At 44.1% G+C, this 22637-nt stretch overlaps 1 protein-coding gene across 3 annotated transcripts in view; it reads right to left on the reverse strand.

Annotated features, from left to right (window-relative positions):
• Nucleotides 1–10953: 10953 nt before the first annotated feature.
• The window catches only part of LOC132915542 (uncharacterized), a 265049-nt gene continuing 253365 nt past the window's right edge, over nucleotides 10954–22637 (reverse strand). For all 3 annotated transcript variants that reach the window (XM_060975410.1, XM_060975409.1, XM_060975408.1), the window contains 3 exons: nucleotides 19917–20768; nucleotides 19287–19532; nucleotides 10954–18144 (listed from right to left, as the gene is read on the reverse strand). In XM_060975410.1, coding sequence (XP_060831393.1) covers nucleotides 18053–18144; nucleotides 19287–19532; nucleotides 19917–20768 — 1190 coding nt within the window. In that variant the 3' untranslated portion in view covers nucleotides 10954–18052. The remainder of the gene's footprint in view (nucleotides 18145–19286; nucleotides 19533–19916; nucleotides 20769–22637) is intronic.

The following is a 22637-nucleotide window of genomic DNA, read 5'->3' on the forward strand; positions in this document are numbered from 1 at the left end:
TGCGCGCACCATAAAATTTATATTGCGACAAAAATGTATTATTATCGTTGCGGCAGATAAGTTTGATATTGGGAAATATGTGCTAAAAGAACGTAATGTTAAAGCTGATGAATGAGCGGCGTTAATAGTACGAGTTGCTCCCTCCGTCCCTTTCTTCTTCTCAATCTCTCGCTGTCCCTCCCTCTCCCTTTATTGATATATTACAATATTACTAAATTATATTAGACCGTTCACCGGAGGTTATTGACTTGTATCGGACATCTATTTTGATCTATATGTACATATACATGTATGTAATATATATAATATATAATACATATAATTTGTGGCTAGCTCAGCGAATCGAGGGACCAATAGCTTCTAATTGATCGTGAATTACAATGGCTATATTTAGACTAACGGTTTCGCAAAAATTCTATGGGTAATTGGTTCCATCATGATTCCTCGGCGCGTATATTCTTCTGCTCGACGAAACCTTTCAAGTTGTTAAAATTATATTTGTCAAAACTTTCAGTGGATTTAGTACGTGAGAAATATGAATGAGTTCGTGCTGTTTCGTATCTACTACTAGTATATACTAGTGGCAAGTCTCTATTTCTAAAGGAAGTGGTCTTCTTTCGCAATATTTGCAATGACGACACAACGTATCTATCAAAGAACTTCGTGATTAAGCCTTCGATGTAATATTTTCTGATGATCGTGCGTATCGGTGACGGGAACATTTGTTTCTTAGTAATCATACAGCTATTCGTTCGCCGATCGACAACATACGGAATTGCGATGCACTTACCTGATGGTTCAGCCGGTTTCCATCGAATTTAATTGGCCAGGTCGCACGTTCGTTACGTCTAGGCTAACACGGAATCGTGGAAACTGGTTCACGTGCAGTTTCGATACCGTGATCTCTGCGTTATCCCCGTTTCCGAAATTTTCCATGGAATCGGAAACGTAGCACGACGAAATTAAAGGAAATTTTCAGTTTGCAGATTCGGTACAACGCGATTGAAGCACGGCTTTAATCGAAAATATATTACTGCCGTACATTATTGGGTACTTTGGAGCAATTAAATTTCCAGTTGGCACACGAGGATAGTAAATATCGAAATTCTGTCGCGAAAAAGGGTTATAAAATACTTGATAATATATTAATACCAGTTTATATTTTTATTCCTTAAGTCTGGAATTACCTGAATTTTTTCCTATTGCATGAAACGTTGCAATGTTTATATTTATAATGACTTGGTAAAACGAAGGAGTTCTCATTTATCTGGAGATAAGAAAATGAATTCAAACGATAAGTATGGCAAAGATTGACGGTATAGATACGTCGGACAAGTCGCCTCGTGATGTCATCGAATGACGAAGCGGATTTTTTCCAACATGTAGCTTACAGCATGCTGTTTCGATCGCGCAGATTGCACGATTTTGGCACGAATTCCACAACTGCGTTGGCTGTTCCGCTAAATCTCTGGCTTGCCAGCGAAAAAACATAAATTGTCGATCCGTTGAAAAAAAAAAAAGAAGAAGAAGAAGGGAAAATAAAGAGCGGAACACGAAGGGAGAAGGTAGTAAAGAAGGCGAAAATTCAGAGGCAACAGGAACAACCGTGTTCTCAACGTGATATAGAATTCGCGAAATTAAATCAGGGTCTGATGCAAAGTTTTCGGCGACAAATGCCGCTTGGTTTTCCACCGATCTTGTTTCGTGTTTGAACGCGTCGGCGTGGATCGAAGTTCTCTACTCGTACACCTATGCATACGAGAATTGTTTGTTGATTAAATTATTACCTCCGATAACATGGTTACGTACGATTGATATCGGATATGCTTGAATATAGCGTGAACGAACATGTTACGTTCTAATTCGTTTGGATAGCGATTAGAAATTTTTGAAAAATGAAACGAATGAATGGAATATGCTGACGTTTCGTCAATACTCGTCAGCACTCTAAATTACAAAAATATGTAACGTACTTCAGATTATCTATTTAAGCTAGCAAGGTAACCACAAATGGAGCTGATAAAGAAAACTTTATTTTTCGACTCGACGTTACTCGACGTTGCTCGCGCAATAGCCATAATTGCTAGTCATTTCGTTAAAGTTAAATAGTACGTGTGCAGGGCGATGTAATTTTTCATCGGTCACGAGACAAGATTGAACGGAAAAACGCGCGTTTTTGGCATCAGTTCCAAAGCCGACGACGAACATTCCTCTAAATCTCCGACTGGATATAGCCGAACTAAAAACTCGGCAAAGGGTAAACAAAAATTGAATGAAAACGTGTATATATATATACGAATCCGATGTCAACGAGATTTCAATTTCAAAGGAAACGTAATTAATATATTTAATTAAGACACTGCAACGGAAATATAATTAATAACGGCAAGGATGTTGTTTGGTTTACGAGAATATTTGTCGCCTCGGGTTTATTCGTCTGAAAGATGGAAAATGTATATCCAGGAGAGCAGCAGATGAATGTAGAAATTCCTCACTTTCGAGAGAAAAGTTTCTATGTTTTATAAGCCAAATGTATATAAGCAACTTAGGTAATCTAACCTTTCAAGAAGTTGCGAAACAAAAGTAATGGCAAAATGAAACCAACAAGCAAAATAACAAGCAGTGTTATAGAGAGAGAGAGAAAAAAAAGAGAAGGAATAACGTCAAGCCACAAGGTAAAGTTTCTATTTGATGTAAAAGTATCATTAACAGATTCCAATGATTCCGCGAGGAAAAACGAATTTCGAGTTACTAGCATTCTAAGGTATGCGTGTCAGAAATCCGAGAACATCAGCAGCTTTGGGTGACGACGGAGTTGAGTTACGGGGAGTTGTCGACGTAATATACACGAACAATACAGGAACGGCAGCGTATATGCAAATAACACTACACTATTACGAAAATTATTGCAAATATATAAAATATTGATACTACAAACAAAAGCCTTTAGATCTTTAGGGCAATCGTATACAGTTAGGAGGTACTGGTGAAAGCAGTGGTTAATATTAATTAGCATAATTAGTACAGAAGAACAGCTGAATGTGAAGGAAAATTGATTCCGAGTTAGGTGACTTCGGGTCTATCTGTTTCTAGCCGCAATTCTAAAAGTTTATGCAAATTTTACCAAGTTTTAGCTATTCGTTACAAATGGAATTAGAGCGATACAGATATATTCCTGGTTTCAGTTGAACTTTAGCAGAGTATCAGAGTATTCGAGTTATGGCAATAGGTAAACAAAATCGGCAGCAAAGGAAAGCCGTTCGATCACAAAATTGGAAAATATCAGAAAAATAAGGAACCTTTTGATCGGCTATGCATCCAGTATCTACGTATGTACTTGCGGATGATGTATACTTATCGCGTGTACGTGGAGATTCTCCTTCGAGTGGATAATTTGATCGATCGGCCGACGATCGATGCGGCCGTGGTTGTGCAGTGTGCCGATCAGCAGAAAAGGAAGTGATTCTCACCTGATCGGCCGCTTTATTTTTCGTGGAATATCGCGTTCAGGTGAACAGTGGTGCGCAACTGTCAGGCCGCGTGCGGCCTGTTATGCGGTTCACGCTTGGAACGCGGCTCGTTACATCGCAGTGCGGTCTCATGTGCCGCGTGCGGTCCACCGCGTGCAGTTGTGCGGCTTGCGGTCCTTTACGCGAACCTCCGAAATTTAAAGCTTCTGCGGAATTTTGCGTTCTAACGATTCACGACCGGCTTGCGCGTTGACGCGATGAAGAGCCACGGAGCACGCTCGGGGAACCTTCGCGTGCCTCTTCGTGCGGCCGCCTCTCTATCTCTCTCGGTCAACAACCACTTACAGCCGATAACGATCACGATCGCTAAAAGTATCTAAGACGCTACAGATATTTAAGGAAGAGTAACGCGATAAAATGTAGAGGCGAGAGATATAGTTACGTGTATCACAGAGGCAAGTAGCCGAGACGAAAATTTAGTCCTTTTTTTTTTACTCTTTCAATTGCTAAGCAGAAGTACCACGATCGATTTTTACCTCACAATCGGGAATATATTTGCTATATTTGATAGGAATTAAAGAAGTTCGATACGCCACTGAGGAATTTCATTCGTTACAAAATCAGAAAAGTTAAGGAAGCTTAATTACGGATTCGTTACCGAGGGATAAATCTTTGTCAGGGTGGCAGGATAGGGGCGATCACGCGATTCCGGGCTATTGGGTTTTACGTTTCCCGAATTCGTAGCTTCTAAATCTCGCAATCGTCGACAAGGTTGGCGGAACTTGGCCACGTGTAAAGTGCGCTTTACGAGCCCTGTCACGATCGTATAAAATTTCCGAACAAAAGTTTATATCCATTTTGTGTGTTACCTTTAAACCGTGTTCGATCGTCGCGATATATTCCATGTTGTGCAACTTACGCCCGTTGGTCTCCCGTTAAATGCAGCTGAAAAAGAACTTTATCGATCATGCTACTCTCCTCTTCTACTCCTACGTTCCCTTACGACACATTAATCTCAAAGTCATTTATTTCTCGGACGCGTATCGCGACATAATTGCTGTCCCGCTACGGGCTAATCAACGTAATAGTTGGCTCGTTAAGATGTACGCCTCTAAATCTTGGACAAATCCTCTCTTTTTTTTTTCTCGTTACTGTCAGTTATCGCTAATATTTATAGGTACTCTTTTCTCGAATAACCTGCGCGAACGAGATCGTATCGGACGATAGAGGCGAGTTTAAATGAAACTTTGACGGAGAAACGTCTGGACCGAGCCGGAACGAAGACATGCGTTCGAGAATCACCGCAACAATGTACGCTTTCAGGATCGTTAAACTCGGCAAGGGTTAAAGTGTCCTTTCGGCTAAAGCTTTTTTAAACGCTGCTACTTTTCCCTTCTCCTTATAGAGCATTAATTTCAACATAATTCATTCTTGAATGTTTCGCGAGGGCGAGCTTATTAACGAAACAGTCGGTAATTAACCTTGCCCCGTTCTTGCGGGACCTTGCAGCGAATTTAGGTAATTCGAAGTTCCCGAGACGGGCGAAGAAAAAAGGAATATCCGGACCCCTTTAAGGAAGATTGGACGAGAACAAGGAACTCGAACACGAATTCACGGATCTTACCGTATTAGTAAAATTATCTTGCTTTAGGCAGCGAACGTTTGCGCGCTCGTTAAAATTCTTCCTCTCGATGAGAGCATTTTTTCGAAATCGTTGTCGGGTCTGTTTGCTTCTAAATTGTCCTATCGTTCACGCTTCGCTTATAACTAGCTTTTGTCGTTACGTTACTCGAACAAAGAATTCCGACTCGATTTTGCGAATCTTATTTCGTTAACAAAATTTCCTTGATTAAAAAGTTCTTCTTTTTAACGAAACCTTCGGCAGCACAATCTTTCACAATTAAGTTCGGAAACGCAACGCGACTATAAATCCTGTTTGCTGCCAAAACTCTCGTATCGTCTACACAGTCTCCGATATTATTCTCCAATCAGAAATTCGAACTCGATTTCGCAGATCTTCCGCCACTGGCAAGATTATCTTGTTTTAGACAGTTCAGATTTATAAACTCGTTCAAAGCGTTCCCTTTAACGAAATCTTTGCCCAATCGTCAAATCTTAGATTGGAAAATAGAGCGTCGCTGTCGGTTCTGCCTTCATCTAAATTCTCGTATCGTCCACGTATCTCTTCGTTACCATGCTTTCGACGTAAGGAACTAACAAAGTTATGAAACCAGCCGACTTCCGTACGAAATACGATTTTTGAAAGCGCGGTCGGAAATTGTCGGAATTATGGGTCCCGAAGGACTGTTCGTTAAGGATAGACTTCCCTCGAAGCTCGCCGCAACAATACACACTTCCGTGGCCGTTAGGCACGTAAAGTCTACGTTAAATCAACGTCGGCGCACAGTTAAGGATAACTTCGGTCGTTTATAATCATTTTACGGGTACTTTGGAAATTTATGGGGCCTCCTTAAAAGGAGCTTGTACAGCCTTCTGCGCGCGTATAAACGTTATCGCAATATTAAGGGAGCTTTTCAGCGAGTTTCGCGTCTGCGAGCGCAGTCCACGGCTCGCGATGTGCATCGCGATTAAAATGTACACGATTAACTTCTTCGCCGCGTAACAGTTTGTCGAGTAATGGCCAATAAAAGAAATACGGCTGGTTAAAAGGTTATTACGAAACGAAGATTCGAACGTTAGACATATTTTTCAAACGTTTCTTTCCACTTTTACGTATCGTTGATTCACGAGATAAGTTACCGAGCAATAAACACGCGACTTTGTATATTCAACGATGAGAAGCAGACTTCCGTATCTTTGGGAAACGATTACCAGGCTTTTAGTTATTTCAGTTGGCAAAAATTGTCTCGATAATTTAACGTAAAAGTATATTTATAGCGGTTAAGGTGAGAAGAACGATCTCTCACTCTCGGTCCTTCTTTATAATTCGAAACGTAACATGGAAAAATTTCTTCGCGTTGCTATATGTTAAAATAAAACGTCAGAGAGAAAGTTTGGCTCTGTAGAAGCAGCACGTTCGTGTGGAACTAGATAGAGTCGTCGAACTGACACACGAGCTCAATTGGGTCCACGACGCGGAAGAGTAACGTTCAGGTAACAGGATGCGAAACCGGTCGAAACGGCCAGTAGCGGGCCACTGTGCACGGGGTCACGCGTTATTTTCCAATTTGGAAACGTCGGCTAACGCTGCCTCCATTGATCTCCCTTGGATGGGAACCTGTTCCGGCCGCGACACGACCGCGAGCCATGTCTCGTCTCCGATAAATCGTTCGGTTCTGTCGGTTCACTGGACAAAAGGAGACCTAACTCGAGCCATGTAGTTTGAAACGTAACGTCATCGTTACGTCGGTGTACTGCTCTTTGTTTCGGAATTTTCAGCCGTTCTCGAGTGCTGCCTCGAGCGATTTCACGGTATCTACTTGTAAAAGATAAATCCATCTTCGGGGAAAAATCGTCTGTTTGACTGACGCGATCGCGATGGCTTTTTTGTTAAACTCGACATCGTTCCTCCGGCGTTTTGTTAGACCTGATCCATGGATCGGTGCTGATCCGTGCTAACAAAGAGCCCTTCTCGGTAAAAACAAAAGCAGCCATGTGATGCGGCTGCATAGCGCATGCGACCCGTACAAATGGCAGCTTTCGTCACGCGAAAACGAGCAAGATAATGTCGATGGTACGACCGACAGAGCGCTGATACAAAGCCGCGTCGTTTAAACATAAATTGCTGTCACTTTGTTATCCGTTTCTATTGTGTGACGGTGCACGTGCTTTTTTTCCGAGTTACAACCGCGCTTGAATCTCGACTCTTCTTGATACCTGACGCGGCGGTATCGCTTCCAAGATGTCGATGGAAAAATCACAGGGAAGCTTTCCCGTTTCGACGCGTAACGAAAAGCTGATAGGGCCATTATTCTTTGGTTTCGTGACCAGTCGCCTTTACTCTTATATCACGACTAAACATGAAACGAGAATGCAAAGTCTTATCATAGTCTTGACTTTTGCCACACCGCGATAAATCATCGTCGTGAAGCGAATTTCGATCGGCACGTGCCACCGGCTGGAAAGGATTTATGCGAGTGTGCGTGTCGCTTAACGCGAGACATATTCGGTCAATCGTAAAAAAAAAGAGGAAAGAGAAATGGCCTTAAATCAAAAGAGGAACGACTGTTCGCCGGCAATTGACCGCGTCGACGTAACGCACAGACCATAAATCGAGCGAATTGGCACTGTCGAAGGGAAAAAGCTTCGTTTTCGAGGCCACGTTCCTTTTAAAGTTGAGCCAAGACGTCCGTTTTGCGGAGAAATACAAAGATAGATCTATGGCCTGTCGAGAAAAAGCTAACTCGTGTGATTTTGACGCTTTTTCGTTTTTTTTCTTTTTTTGCTTGAAGAATGTTTCGTCGTTGCGTAAATTTCGCGTTGATTCGAAGAATAAGGAAGGTTTTCAAACGAAGAAGGAATTACGTAAAAATATAGTTTCGCTAGAGTGAAACACTGCATCGATTGAATCGCAAACTTTAGACGGTAGAGGGTAGCGCGACCCCTTGTTTCATTCGTTCGTTTGTTCGTTCTCGGCCGCGTGTGTCTCCTGAAAGGAAAAAGGGGGAAAGAAAACAAAATGTGTGAGTTTATCAAACGAGTGCGATGAAACTCGCACGAGAGCCAACGAATAAAACCATCCATGTTCGAGCTTCGAGATTTTATTTTAATCTCCCCAATGTGTGTGTAGCAAGACACTGTAACAGTATTTATAATAATTAACACGCTCGCGCGTCGCCGCCGCGACAACAAAGATTGCGGTGTAATATTCAATTCTTTCCCATTTTTTTTTCTCTTTTTTTTCCATTTTATAATTCAGTCTGAGATTCGATTATTGCTATTTTCGTCATTTTTTCTCCTGTGTTTTCATTCAATTCAACAAACATATTTCACTGTATTTGTTTCCTCTGTTTTACGATTTTTTTTTTTTTTTCTTTATTTCATTCGTTAAGATTTTTTATTTTTTTCCCGTCACCTCTTCCGCCATCCACCTCCAGGTATCTTCCGTCCTGTCGATCATTACGCGCGCGTTGAACGAAATTTTGAGAGGGATTCTCAATTTTCTTGCTGCGTTTCAGAAGAGACGGCAACGATTGTTCTTTTTTTTTTTTTTTTTTTTTTTCTTTCTTTTAAATATATAGATTACCGTAAGAGTTTACGTGTGTTACATGTGTGGTATGTAATGTACTTCTTCTTTCTTTTTCTTCCTCGTGTGACCATGTGTATATAATACGTATATACATACATAGTTTGTTACAAGGCACAGGTAGCTTACACACTTGTCATTCGCTGAGCATCTCTCTCTCTCTCTCTCTCTCTTTCTCTCTCTTTCTCTCTTGTCGATACATACTTATCTTTTTCGCGTCTGTTTCGCTTCACTCTCTCGCAAACTCGCCTCGCACGCATGCCTCGTTCATGCAGTATTGCTTTTCTGTCATTCATCCAACAGAGACTACAGTAACTCTGTTTCCTTTTTACGCTTTTATCTTTCTTCTTATCGGTTATTTTATTTAACTTATCTTTTTTTTTCTGCGCAACGACACTGGGGACGATCGGAGCACGATCCGAATTCTTGTTGAACTTCGTGAATAGATCTGGCGAATATAGAAACAGCGATCGCGAATTTCGATTTCTCGCTCGTCTACTTTCCGTTTTTCTTCGACGCCGATAGCGAAGCTGGATATCCTAGAAATTACCAGCGGGAGGAGGACGAGATCGCGCGACGATCTTTAACGATCGTGCTCGATTACATCGGGCCGTGTCGCTTCGTCGATTCGACGTGATTGCACGTTGTACAATTTGCAACGCGCGGTGCGTCGGAAAGTTGGAATCGAGGAGGGTGGCGAAAACTAAATTCCGATCGGCCGGCTCGATCCGTCTATTCTACGCTTGACTCGTCAAATTGAATCGTTCGGCGCAATTAAACCTCGCGCGGCTAATGATGGATGGTTCGTGCTCGTCGTTGAATCGCACGCGTCGTAGGCGACGAAATTGCGAACGCGATAAGTGCGCAACTCGCGACGCATCGAACATTAAGCAACCACGCGAAAAATCCTGGATGCGCCGGCGTTCTCTTGACCCGGCCATTTCCGGTCCATCAAACGATCTCGAGTTGATAAATTTCGGTTGAAGTGGCACGCCAGTATCGCTACATCGAGCGTGTAACGTTCAACAAGCCACGCCAAGTTCGCTTCTGATTTCGCAAAATCACGACGACTGCGCTAAAATAGCTACATTATCACGGTTACGACAAGGACAGATAGTCGAACGTGAACTTACGTAATTCTTTGTCTTGCGCTCGATGTACATAAGTTACCAATACGAACGGGTAGTAGATTGGTTGTTTCCATGCAGGAGAAAATCCTAATAAATAAATAAGAGAAACGCTGTTTGCACGGGTGAACGTTCGCGAACTGCTGTCGCTTTATCGACTCCATTCGTCCGTTGTCCTGGCAGCTTTTATCCCCGATCACATCCGACACGTGTCAGCCAGAGAATCGACATTCTATTAACTGTTCCAGCGATGTATATTTTTCTCAGAGGCCGCTATTTTTACGCGGTATGTTGGAAAATCATTCGCTCGGCTGCCGGCGTAAAACTGCCGGCAGCAATGTCCTTGATCGCTTGCCCCACTAAATAAGGAGAATCATCTTTTTCATTGGTTGCTGACCGTGACCTGGTGCACAGAAACGAACGGTTCATGAATCACACTTTGCGAGAGTGATTGCGCTCCTCCTCGTTTCGTCTACAGATTGCTTACGCGTGTACTTCTTGTACCATCTTCCATCCGATCAACCAACCAGATCGACCGTTTTAGAATTTTGCAAATATTTGAAATTGAAATATGTAATTTTCGTGAAAGTTCGTACGAAACTTCGATCCACGAATTTGACTGATAATTTAAATGTAAATTCGAGATATATTAAAACGTTGACGATGCGCACCTACCGTCCCCGGGTCGCCGATCAAGCAAGGATCGATCCTCTAATTTAAAATCGAATCGGCATACAATTTTTCCTCTTTCTCTTTCGTCTCGTCATTGCCCCGCGGTTCCATCGTTCGCTAAACACGCAACGCGTCGCGCACCCGGCACTTCCCACGAGACCAAAAATTATACACACGGTCATGCGATCTCATATATGTATGTATATCTATATACATGCGTATCCTAAAGTGTGCGCAAACATACGTAATAAGGACTGACTGCCGGCATGGGCCTGGTTACGCTCGGTTCGAGCTTCTCCGTAAAAGGGCGAACGTTCGAGCGGCTCAACTCTTTCGACGAAGAACGAAGAACGAAGAACGAAGAAAAGAAAAGAAATTCCGCCAAAGTAATCGATGCGTCCGTCGACTCGATTACTCAAGAGGTGCGCATATCGTTTGTCGCGTGAGGAATTCAAAGAATTGATCGTACAGGCTGAAGTTATTGTAACACCGATAATAATTATTTATTGAAAATTAAAGTAACAAAGTATTAGAAACTCTGAAGCGGTATGCTTTGTCTGTATTATAAAATATTGCCTCCTTCGTCCAGGTATTCTTCCGTCTACCCTCGGACTTTGTCCTTTATATCGTAGTTGAATCGGTCTTCTCACTCTCTCCCGCTCTCTCGCTCTCGATCGCTTTCTCTCCCTCTCTGTTTCTCGTGAACGCACACTCACTCTTATATTGCTCCATATGTACCCTCGCCGCGAAAAAGTATTCTCGTCGTTGTTCGATGATCGGCCGCTGACGTTTCGTTCGAAGGATGGAAACGACGGGCCGCGATGATTCGATAAAAAGGTTCGATTGCTCGTCGAGGGATGATTGTCCCTTGATTGAAAACGTCCTCGGTTCGCTGGAGCGTACGCGGAGAGAAGTTTCGAACGGCAGGGGTGTGCACGCTCGTCCCCATATGGCACGCGATGCCTTTCTAATCTTTGAGCGACGGTTTCGAATCGACCCGGATGCGTCACGCGGGATCATTAAGGGTTGCCTATTGCTCTAACAACGATAAGGGGCTGAAACTCGACCGAATTGAACGCCGATCGCACAAAAAGACACGCTCGAGATTACCTAGCGGAGAGCTCGTTAAATCGCCATTTAATAAAATCGCACGTGTCCAACTAGCAGAGTCAAAAGGCATTAGAAATCTCGGAAACTCACGCCGCCTTGGCGAACAAGCGATTACGTTTCTCGCCGGATTATGCCGCGAGACCTTCGAACTCTGTGCTAATTTAGCGCGCCAGTAAACCGCGGCAACCGTTTCGCGCGCCGGCAAATGTCTGCAAACGTGCCTGCATTCCTGAAAGACACGCCGCTACCAGGTCCGGCTTTATAGAGCCTGTAGAAGAAGATTCAAGAACGAGCGTATAATCCACCGTGTGAGAATAATAAACTGCGGTAGAGCACCCGTACCGACGCGGAAGTAATCCGATAATCCCATTAGACGGGTTTCCATAAAATCGTTAACCGACATCCAGGCCGCGTAAACGTGTCCTGTTTCTGACTATGACGTTGCTTCTCCCCTGGATTCCCTCGACAACCAGCTCCATCTTTATCCCGTAGTTTTGCTCGCCACTTCCTTTCCTCTTGCTTTTCTTCTTCTCTCGACCGACTAATTTCGTCCTCCCATCCTACCCGTCGGTTTTTTTTTCACCGTAATTAAACTTTTTTGTTCGCAGACAGTGGGGCACGTCGGCGCGTCAAAGCGGTCGACCTCGAAAATGAACGCGTAAGAAAATTATACCGTTCGTTTACTCTCGTTATCCACGCTTTAAATTCGATCGCTTCTCGAATCGTTCCCCTCGATCGGTGTCCCCTCCCTGTTCTTCAATTTAAATTAATTCGCGATGCTGCGTTGAAAATTTCAATGGAAAAGCGCACGACGATTCCGGATGAGTCGGAAAACGCGGAGAGTACGCGCAAAGTCGAAATCCTGTCGAAAGCGAACTCCGGCGCTTGTCCGCGTACGCGCGTTCAGAGGGATGGGAAAGGGAGCAGTTTGTGCAAGCAATTTTCTGTTTCTCATTACCGACTGCATTAGCGGAATATTCGCGTGCGATATTAGGACCCAATGTAAATTAACCGGATTAAATGCATCGGCCGATTGCATCAATCTCATTAAGCGGAGCGCATGTTTGACGAGAGGCCGGGTGGCGCGAACCTAGGCGGTCGGTCAGTAACGATGTTTGAGGATGCTCTGGTAATTATCAAATCCCTCGGCGTTGTTTGTGTCGGGCAAATCGAAAATAATAACAAACTTCTAAACTGTTATTCGCGAATACGTCCCTCCTACCCGCGGATAATCACCCGGCTATCGATTCAACGATTCGCCGAATCTCCGATCTTTTCGTTTTCTTATCGAACGTCCGTGGTTTTCTCCTAACAGCGAACTCGTGTAATTCTGATCGATCGTTGAATCGGTATCGTGCGGCAGGACGCGGCAATCCGCTCGCTGGGTCCGAACTTGTAGAATTTCCATCGTTGAGGTTCTCCGCTAAGGTTCCGCGCCCCGAATCTACCGTCGTCGTCGCCGTCGTCGTCCCGATATTTCGCCGCCGAGAGCAATATTTGACTTTCAGCACGATAACCGTAGTTCAAATATTCGCGTGGAACGGAAGTAGTCTAAACTCGAGCTGTCGAAAATTCGGATATTTATGCGGATCCGATGGCCGAGCGATTCGAGTAACCGACGCTTCGTTAGATTAATAGAAATCCTTGCCGCGCCCCTGCTCGCTACTCTCTCCTTTTCTCACTCGTTCCTATCGATTTGAAACATCTTTTACGCACGCTCCAGACAGAATTGGCATTCGAGACTGTTCGCAAGAAGTGCACGCGCGACAGACGCGAGATGGGTGATCGAAAAACGTGCTCGGGGAAAGAAAAAGGTTGTTTTGTTCGCGCTTCGACCGCGGGGCACCTCTGATTGCTGTCACAATGAGCTTATTACCCCTATGAAGCTAGAGTAATCCTTAATCGCTATGTTTTTCACCTTAAGGTTATGCTAAATACGTTGCATCTTCTTAGGTACAGTACGGCATCTAAGGTGCTAATCGTTAAAAGTCCTAAACCACTAAGTATTCTAACTCGTCTGGTGAGGAAACGAACAAAAACGTCTAAAATAGAGTGAACTAAACGGAAAAAAAAAAGAGAGAAGAAAACGCCTCGTGGCTCGCTAATCCGCGATTTTCTGTGTGCAACGACGGTAAGTAACTTGTCAAGAAGGTACTTGCCGAGAAGCCTAACGAAAGTCGATCGATCTTTCTCTTCCGAGAACCCTGAAAAGGAGAGCGTCTTTCACTCGATTAAATGAACGCCTCTGAGAGAAGGAGCCTTTGATCCACCGCATTTTTCCGCATGTCGCGCGGGCATTTTTTCCACGCTTCGATATTTTCTTCCCGACGAAAAAGCACGTCGACAGCCCTCTTTTTCCTCTATATGGTGTTACGTACTACTCTGTTCGTATCTAAAAGAACGTGTTTTTTTTTCTTTTTTCGTACGGCGCCGAGCCTTTGCAACGCAACCAGTACGATATTCCGAAATACCTATGTTTCATCTCGACATTAGGGGAGTAGATCTCTACATCTCTCGACAAGGTGCAACTAAACGAAAAATGCCGATAAAAAATGAGACATGCATTTAGGATAGCGGAGTCCGCGTGGCCACAGATATATTTACAGACGCGAAATTTTCAGGGATCAGAGGCTCGTCCTCGTCGGCGTCGCAAAAAATGAGCACGAAGAGAAATTTAACGGCGTGAAAAAACTACGTGTACCGCGATTGGAAAAGTGGTAAAATAGCGATTGGCTTTTCTTATGTTTCATTCTCTCTCTCTCTCTCTCTCTCTCTCCCTCTCTATTCACCTTCTTTCTTTCTTTCTTATCATTCTTTTTTTTTTGCTTCTTTTTTTAACTTTTTTCTCGCTTTGTTTTGTGTCTGTTTTCTATTGTTGCGTACTCTTCTAATCGTGCCTCATTGCTCGTATTTCCCTTTTCGTTTCCTCTCGTCACTCGGTTCGGGTTAATTATTACAAAGATGCTTGTACAATAATATAATATAGACTCTATATTAGTTACAATAATATCGTAGCGTCCTACCTCGCGATCGATCGGTCCGTATCCACTTGCGTCTCCCTTTTCTCTCCATTTTCGATCGCTGTCGCGAAAATCCGATTGGACAAACCAATATAATAGAAGATCTCTGGCATAACGTGATGGTACAGTTTCCTCGTGAAAACGCAACATCTTTTGTCTACATGATCGAGCCGTTGCGTGACTTTATTGCTTATTGCTTACGTTAACGCCGGCGCTGTCGAGTTCTTGGAAAAATTCCGTCGTCTCCAGACTTTCAAATAAACCCCGGCCGTTCCACGAAATCCTTCCGGTGTACCGCCGGAAATGATATCGTTTGCGATGTTTACGCGCGATCGAGAATCGTGAACGCGGACCAATTCGATAATCGTGCACGATATTCCGATCCTTTCAACATTCGTCATGGTAAATTTCATTTTGATTCGCTAGATCAACGTGACGGCGCTACGATATAGCTCTCGGAGTTTCCAGTTCTCTAATAAAATATCCGATCGACTCATTTTTTTTCCCCTCGGCGTGATAAGGGTCGAACAAGTGGCCAATTTGTCTCACGCTATATTCCACGTTTCACCTTCTCGATCTCGGTTTGCATCGATAAACTACCGCGGGAATATCTGCCTTAGAGCTTTTACCGACAGGAATTTTTCCACGAGACCCATCGACGCTCGACAAAGAAAAATAAACATGACCAAGATCGTAACGAGAAAGAATCAGTGTCGCCAGAAAAGAACGAATAATCCGGAGCAAACGCACGAATGAGAGGGGAACGTTCCCGATTGCGAGTCGGTATAACGGACCGGAAAATCCATCACAGTTACAATTTTACACTTTACACGTTCGGCCGTTTGTCTACCGATATTTTCCCCTCTCGAGAATGATCCTTCGTATTGTTCGGAAAACTTAACGAATCCTTATTCAAAGTAAACCTAATTCCCGTGTAGTAACCCGATCTCCGTTCGTAATTAACGAGAAAAGAAAGTAGCATTTATCGAAATCGATAAAAGTTCGAAACATTAAAATGTAGCGTGTTCGAGGAACACTGATATTCTGCAAGTGGCGATGAAATAAATTTTACGGCGCTTTGAAATTGCCTATCGTTGTTCACCGCCCCGATCCGATGGAAGTTAATTGAATCGTCGAAATAGTGATGTTCTCGAAATACCAGAAATATTTGGATTAAATTTATCATCGGGCACGACGTTTCTGTTTAGCCACGCAGAATACATTGCGATCGCTAGAACGTTAAAGTTATACGCAAATAGTTTCGGGTTAATATGCAATTGATACGATAAATTATTAGCGGGCAGGATATAGATTATTTCGGTGCAAGATAATTTATTATTCGAAAAATTTTCACAAAAATAAAATTTCGGCCGAGTGGACCCTGATTCTTTCCTCGTGTCTCTCGTTCCTCTCCGCTCTTTAGCCCATTGGCGCACCAAATAATCCTACTACACGATAGATTGTATTGCGTTAATTACTTCGTTAACACCTTTTGACACTGTTGGCTACGCGCGTGTATCGGTGTCAATCTCGTTTCACTCTTCGCGATCATTCTAACAGATCGAACGTTTTACTCGGCGAATAATATTCGATGCGATAATAAATTCGTAGCATCGATCATTGCGCCCGGCTCTCTAAACATCGTGGACGAGCGACGCGTGTGTGTGTGTGTGTGTTTTTTTTTTTTTTTTTTTTTTTTGTATCGTACAATAGAAAAATAACGCAGTTAACTCGGAAGCTTTGAAATATGTTTTTCCCCTTCGGTCGGTTATTAATACAGCTAGCGGCTATTACAGCTATTATATAATAGTTACGCTATACATTCAGCTATAACACGGCTAATAGCCCTTTGTAGCTATTATATAACAGCTACAATGCAATCAACCTTTAATACATCTACTAATATTTCGTGTGGTAATTGAATTCTGCCGCGAGCTTTCTCGATTGGCCCAAAATCTGTTAACGGATGCAGAATCTTCCGTGCTGTTCGAACATTGTACTTTTCGGTGAAATTAAACCTCAAAATGGTACGTCTTTTTTTATCGTATGATTTAATGTATAATGCTCAAATTGTTCTAAAGAAAAAAAATAAGAAAAAAAAGAAAAAACGATGCGTTGGTACGATTGAGAGAAAAGTCGATGGCACTTTTTTAGTAACAACGATATCCACGATGTTTCGAGATACAGGTGCACTCCTGTTTTCTTCGTGCCAGCTTCCATTCTTCGAACTGGTAATATAAAATACACGGTATACCCACTTACAGTACTCTTACAGCAGGGTCGTGGAAAGAAAGGAGCAGCCGGTGTGAAAAATATTTGCCGAGTAACCTGTTCCCCTTCGCGCCTTATTAAAGCTATTCTCTATGTAGTTTCTACCTTAAATGATAACGACCTCTGCCGGTCGATCGTCTTACTAACTAAAACGTGATGTTGCTTTCTTCTCTCTTCGGTATCGTTCCGGGCCGGCAATCGATCCCGTTCTCATCGCTCGTCACCTTTCGCTAAAGAATCCGATCGATCGTGCGCCGTGATCTCGCTCGTGATATGGTCTAACCATAAAAACTTGTGTAATTACTTTGTTATCTTTATCCGATTTTTAATTAGCTAGTGCCTACGAGCTACATCGGTAAAAAACCTACTGGCCAGGGGAAATTCGCGTTCGATCTTCACGACCCCTCATCGCTCTCCTTACGCCGTTCCTCTCGAAGGAACAAGCGCTTCCCTTTCCCGTCGTTGAGAAAAAAATTTCCTTCGAAAAGTAATACCCTTTCCTTCCTTCCTTCCTTCCTTCCTTCTTTCCTTCCTTCTTTCCTTCTTTTCTTCCTTCCTTCCTTCCTCCATCCCTTCCGTCGCTAAACCGTTCATCTTGATCGGATCCGTCTCCTTTCCAAACGATGTTCCGCCCTCTTTTCTTGTCCACTTGATTTTCCTTCTGGTCTGGAGGAGCACCTCTCATACGGAAGAAATCAGAGTTTTGCCTCTTGTCTCTTTATTATAGGCGACTTTATTTTTCGTTCCCAGACATCGAATCGAATCAGGGACCAGCACTCTCAGCTAGGACGAACCTCGATATCTTTCCTCGTCTCTCGTTGCGCGAAAAAATTTTGATGGTCGTGCGAGCACGAATTTCTCCCGACGAATCAGAGAGGCTAGCAAGAGCTACGGACACGAGCGTTCGAAGCCAAAGTATCGATTGTGCCATTTTTCTCTTTCAGTTTCTTCTTTCTCGTTGGCCCGGACGCTCGACCGATCTTGTTCGGTGATTCGCGCCAAAGGCGATTATATATATTATATATGTATATTATATATGTATAATATATAATATATATATATTTCTTTTTATACACGTGTACCACCTCCCGTTTCGTCACCCACACGGTGTCCAGTAACGCAGATTACAAACGTTGAGTTTTAACGGTCGCGAGATCGTCGTCCGTTCGATTAGAATCACCTGTATATCGCGACGACCGCCGCCAGGCTGACGATCATCAGGTACGTCGATCGAGTAACAAAGCCCCTGTTCTCTTCCATGCACTGACCTGCAAGCAAAAAACCATGTTTGTTCTTAGGCTGGATTAGGCTAAGGTAAGGATTAGGTAAACATCGGATGGGCTATAAAGCGACGCCGCCGTTTAATTCGACGTTTATCAACGAGTTGTCACGGTACATTTGTCAGGTGAAGTCGTCTACGTGTCGCAGTAAATTATGCATGGCTGTCGCGCACCATCTGGCTATTAGAATGCGCTGGATGACAATTGCTGACGCGACGATTTTGATTGGACATTGCAGTCTGTCGCGCTGTCAAACTGCATTCCGTGTCGCGTAAGAAAATTCGCATCTCACGCCAATTCTTCTCTCATAGACAGCTGCGATAACTTTCCTCGAAGACGCGTCGAATCTCGCATCGATGCAACGCAACCTTGACGCGTGTTTCCCCCCCCCCCTCCCCCGAAGGTATGAAATAAGGATACCGCTGTTTCGAAACTTCGCGAAGTATTTGGGAAGCAAATCGGTAGGTCTTTCGATAAGCGTGGCGAAGTCTGAGGTGAAAAGGCGTAGCAAACAAAGCAACGACGGAGTAACGAAACTGAAGGATCCTCCGTCGAGTGACAAGATAACGGTTCAAGTTCCGAGGATGCTTCAACCTGAAGCACGCAGATGAGCGCTATACAATCTGATAACATCAAACAAATAAGGGAACGACGCCGTAAGCAAGGACGACGTAAAGCAACTTCGCGTCCGTATTTTTTTTTTTTATTAACGAAGCTCCTGAATGATCGTATCCTTCAGAAAATTAATTGTTAAACAGCAACGATGGTAGTAAATTATATAAACGCGAAGAATCGCGAAAGCATATAAAATAGCATCTTGCGGGATCAAAGAACGGAGTCATAGGAAAAGATAGAATCTAGAGAAGAACGAGCGTCACGAAAGTGGCCTAATTTCTTTGACAATACTCCTCCGTTGGAGGCGAGCGAAGGGGCAGGGAGTGGGTGGTGGGGAGTGTCTCTAAATCTCGAGACAAAGTGCTCGAACGAAGGAAGATTCGCGGAGGAGCGGCGGTAGTTGCGGAACAAAACTGTTAGGTTCGTTGCAGCGGAGACGCGTCCTCGGCAAGGCAGAACGAAGACCTTAAGGATCCTCAAGAGTGAAGTGCCGAAGGAAAGGAGGAGGTACTCACCGGTACTGGTAGCATTGAAGGCCAACATAGGTGGGGGCGGTGGGATTCCCCTCTGGCAGGCGACCTCGCTGGCAGTCAAACTGACAACCCCGCCGCTCTCTTTGTACATGAAGCACAATCTTCGACTGTTTCTGTACGGCTGGGGCCTGTTGTTCTCGCTGGACCAGCTCGTGCCAGGTGCCAGTTGGGTGGCGATCACGAATTGGGTGCCCTCCGCGTCGAACCACCTACCGTGGCAGGAGTACGCTGCGAAAGAGAAGGCAAAGGCTTCTTTATCCCTAGCACTCTAACGGAACGAACTTGCAGAATAATGGTGGGAGGTATTTCGAGTCGCTCGTTAACCGTCGAGTGCCATTATCCTTTAAATAAACTCCGACAACTTTGGAAGTTGAACGTCGACGAACAGAGAAGCTACAGATAGCGAAGCTGAAAGATCTTGCTACAATAACTGCACGGACGAATCTATACGCGAGTTGTATTATTGATGCTATATTAATTATCAGTGAGCGTAGCGACTCCGCTCGGACCGGTGGTGGTCTTATTTCGAACGATATTTAAATAACACGTTTTACTGCTAAGTCGTAAAAACATAAATGATCGAATTTCCGTCAAATTGAAATCTTCACTCACCGATCGCGTTGTCCTCGACGCAGTCCGTCTGAAATTCCATTCTGTCCGCGGTCGAACATCCTATGGTTATGGTAGTGACCTCGGAGCTGCATCTAGAGATATCTTCCTCTCTCTTCTCCCTCTTCTCGAAAGATCCGTTGCTAGGATTCAGCTGCTCGACGTTTCTCCTCATCCTCGCCAGGAGGTTCGACGTCATTTCTCTGTCTGACCTCTTTTTCGGCAGGTTAGCGGTGTCCGGATAATCGCCGAAATAATCACCCTGAATCTCGAGCATGCTCGAGCCATCCGGATCGTCGAAATCGGTTGCCCAGAATTGCCTGATTCGTGCGAAATCGTCTGCGTCTACCCGGAAGTCCTCCATCTTCGGGCTTCTTCTTGATCTATTGCTCGTTCGCCGGTTACCGACTGAACGTTTGGCAAGATCGTGCGTTCTTCTGAGTTTCGATCTCGATACGCTTTCGGTCGATCGCTGGTCCTCCGATCTTCGGATCTTGGATCTAGAATGGTCGCGCAGCAGGTCCTCGATATCCAAAGTTCGCTTGGACGACACCTCCTCGAGGCTGTGATCGCGATGGTTTCTGTTGTTGCGATTCGATCTGGCGCGCCTGCCCATTCGCTCATGGACGAGGTATTCGTTGTTCGCCCTACGTTTCTCCACGTCGAAGTCGAGCTTCCGGCCGCGTCGATCTTCCTGGGTTCGTTCCTGGGCGTGTCGAACTTTTTCTCTGTCACGCCTGACGCCCTCCTGGTGCTGGTTCCTCCGGCTTTCACGGATGTTCCGTTGGTTCCGGTTCACCCCCGTCACCGTAAATTTGCCCAAGTACGGGCACGTACGTGGCTCCGGGGAACTGGCTGAAATTTTCAGAAAATCGTTCCGTGAGAAACGAGAAAATTCTTTTCGAGAATCCTCGCGGCTGTTCCATTAGAATACCGTTTATTTTCGTCCGTTCCTACCAGTCCCTAGGCACGTCTTCTTTCCGATCGATTCTACCGACGCGTTACGAGAGCGAGACGTTTCGAAAGATCTTACAAAGTATCGGTGAAAAGAATTTAACGCATTAACAGCCGAGTGTACTTTGTAATTTTCTATAGAAGAAACGGGGGACGAAATATCGACGAAAAGGGTGTGGTGGCGGGGGGTGGATACTTTGTCGAAATGCCAAGCGTGTTCTGAATCGATTAGGACCTTTTCCTAACGCCACCGACCCGGCATCTCGATAAACCAGCTGTCTATAAACTTTCTCTGCAAGATCCCTTAAGCAGAGAGACACCGGCGAAGTTGCCGAGAAACATCGCAACCGGAGATCAGCTGAATTACAAATTACCTGGTTCACGTACACCGAAAGCAATCAACAAGAAACTTTCGATGGGGGTCTATCGATCTTCCCTAACGACGCTTTCTTGTCGAAAGATCGATCGGATCGGCCAACTGCGAAACACCCCCAAAACACACTGATTCGGGTCAGAATTCAAGGCGACCCTTCTTTGCATCGATCGATTAACCTCTCCAAGTATCCAGTCGCCGACAAGAAAGATGACAAAGAGTAAGTCGTCGGATAGATATAGGACGGAACACGTTATTATACAGAGTGGCAAAAATCGCGAAGCGAGCAAGAGGAGCGCATTATGGCTTTAATGGAAGCTCGTTAGATAGCGAGAAGGAGAAGGAAAGGAATTGCAGGGATTCGTCTAGGAGACGAAGAAGGAAGACTATAACGAGAGAGCGTAAATCGGCCATAGGCAGGCACAATGCGAACTCTAACGAGACAAATCTGACGTCGCACCCTCAGGCTAGTCCCTCTTCCTCCGCTTGGCAACAACCCCTTCCCGCAGCGTTCGCTGTCTTGCCGAAGATTCGCGACAGAATCCCGGCTTTTCTGTTTTCTTCCGTTGTTTCGGGACCACCGCCACTCGCCGGGGTATTATTTTCCGGCTTAATGAGGCAGCTCCAGATAGGCAAGAATCCAAGATGCTAAACAAACATCGCAGACCCGACGTGACGAAATATTTGCTAAACTTTCGGCCGCACGGGCTGAACGACCGTTTGCCGGGAGCCATCGATTTTTCGCCTTTCAAATTTCACCTCCACCATTTCGAGAAAACTTCGACCCGCTATCTCTGTTTGCCATTGTAAAGGATCTGCCTCCTATCATCGATAGATTTCATTGTTTCTCTGGCCGTCGAGTAGCTTTCGTCGTCACCTTAGACGAATACCGGTGTCTTATCTTTATAGTTGCACGTTTTATATTCTTGCCTAAGCCTTCAGCTGTATTTTACGAATCAGTTTTATTTCGGTGATAAAATACATAGCTTTACGAAAGCACGTGAACATTTATCACAGACAATTCGTGCGAATATATGATGTGTGCTGTACGAAAGTTTTTGAAATTTCGATCTGAAAATGCGTTATCGAAGTTATAATTTCTTTCATCGCAAATATACATTTAGTGCAACGTTGAGGTTTATCAATCGTTGAAGTAATTACTTCGAGAAAAACTCTGCACCTTTTAGATTTCTATTGCTGTTTCTTGTAACCTTCGGCTACAAGATTAACTATTTTTTGGTAATGTCCTTTGCTACAAATGAGCTACGAACGTGCTTCCTATCGCTTCTATCGCATCGTAACACTATAAGAGTGAAGATTTGAATCAGCATACGCTAAATACCTATACTTATACTTATATCTATATTTATTTCAATATATTTTTTTATTACACTCCA

This window comes from Bombus pascuorum, chromosome 17, assembly GCF_905332965.1.
Source record: "Bombus pascuorum chromosome 17, iyBomPasc1.1, whole genome shotgun sequence".
Taxonomy (NCBI): domain Eukaryota; kingdom Metazoa; phylum Arthropoda; class Insecta; order Hymenoptera; family Apidae; genus Bombus; species Bombus pascuorum.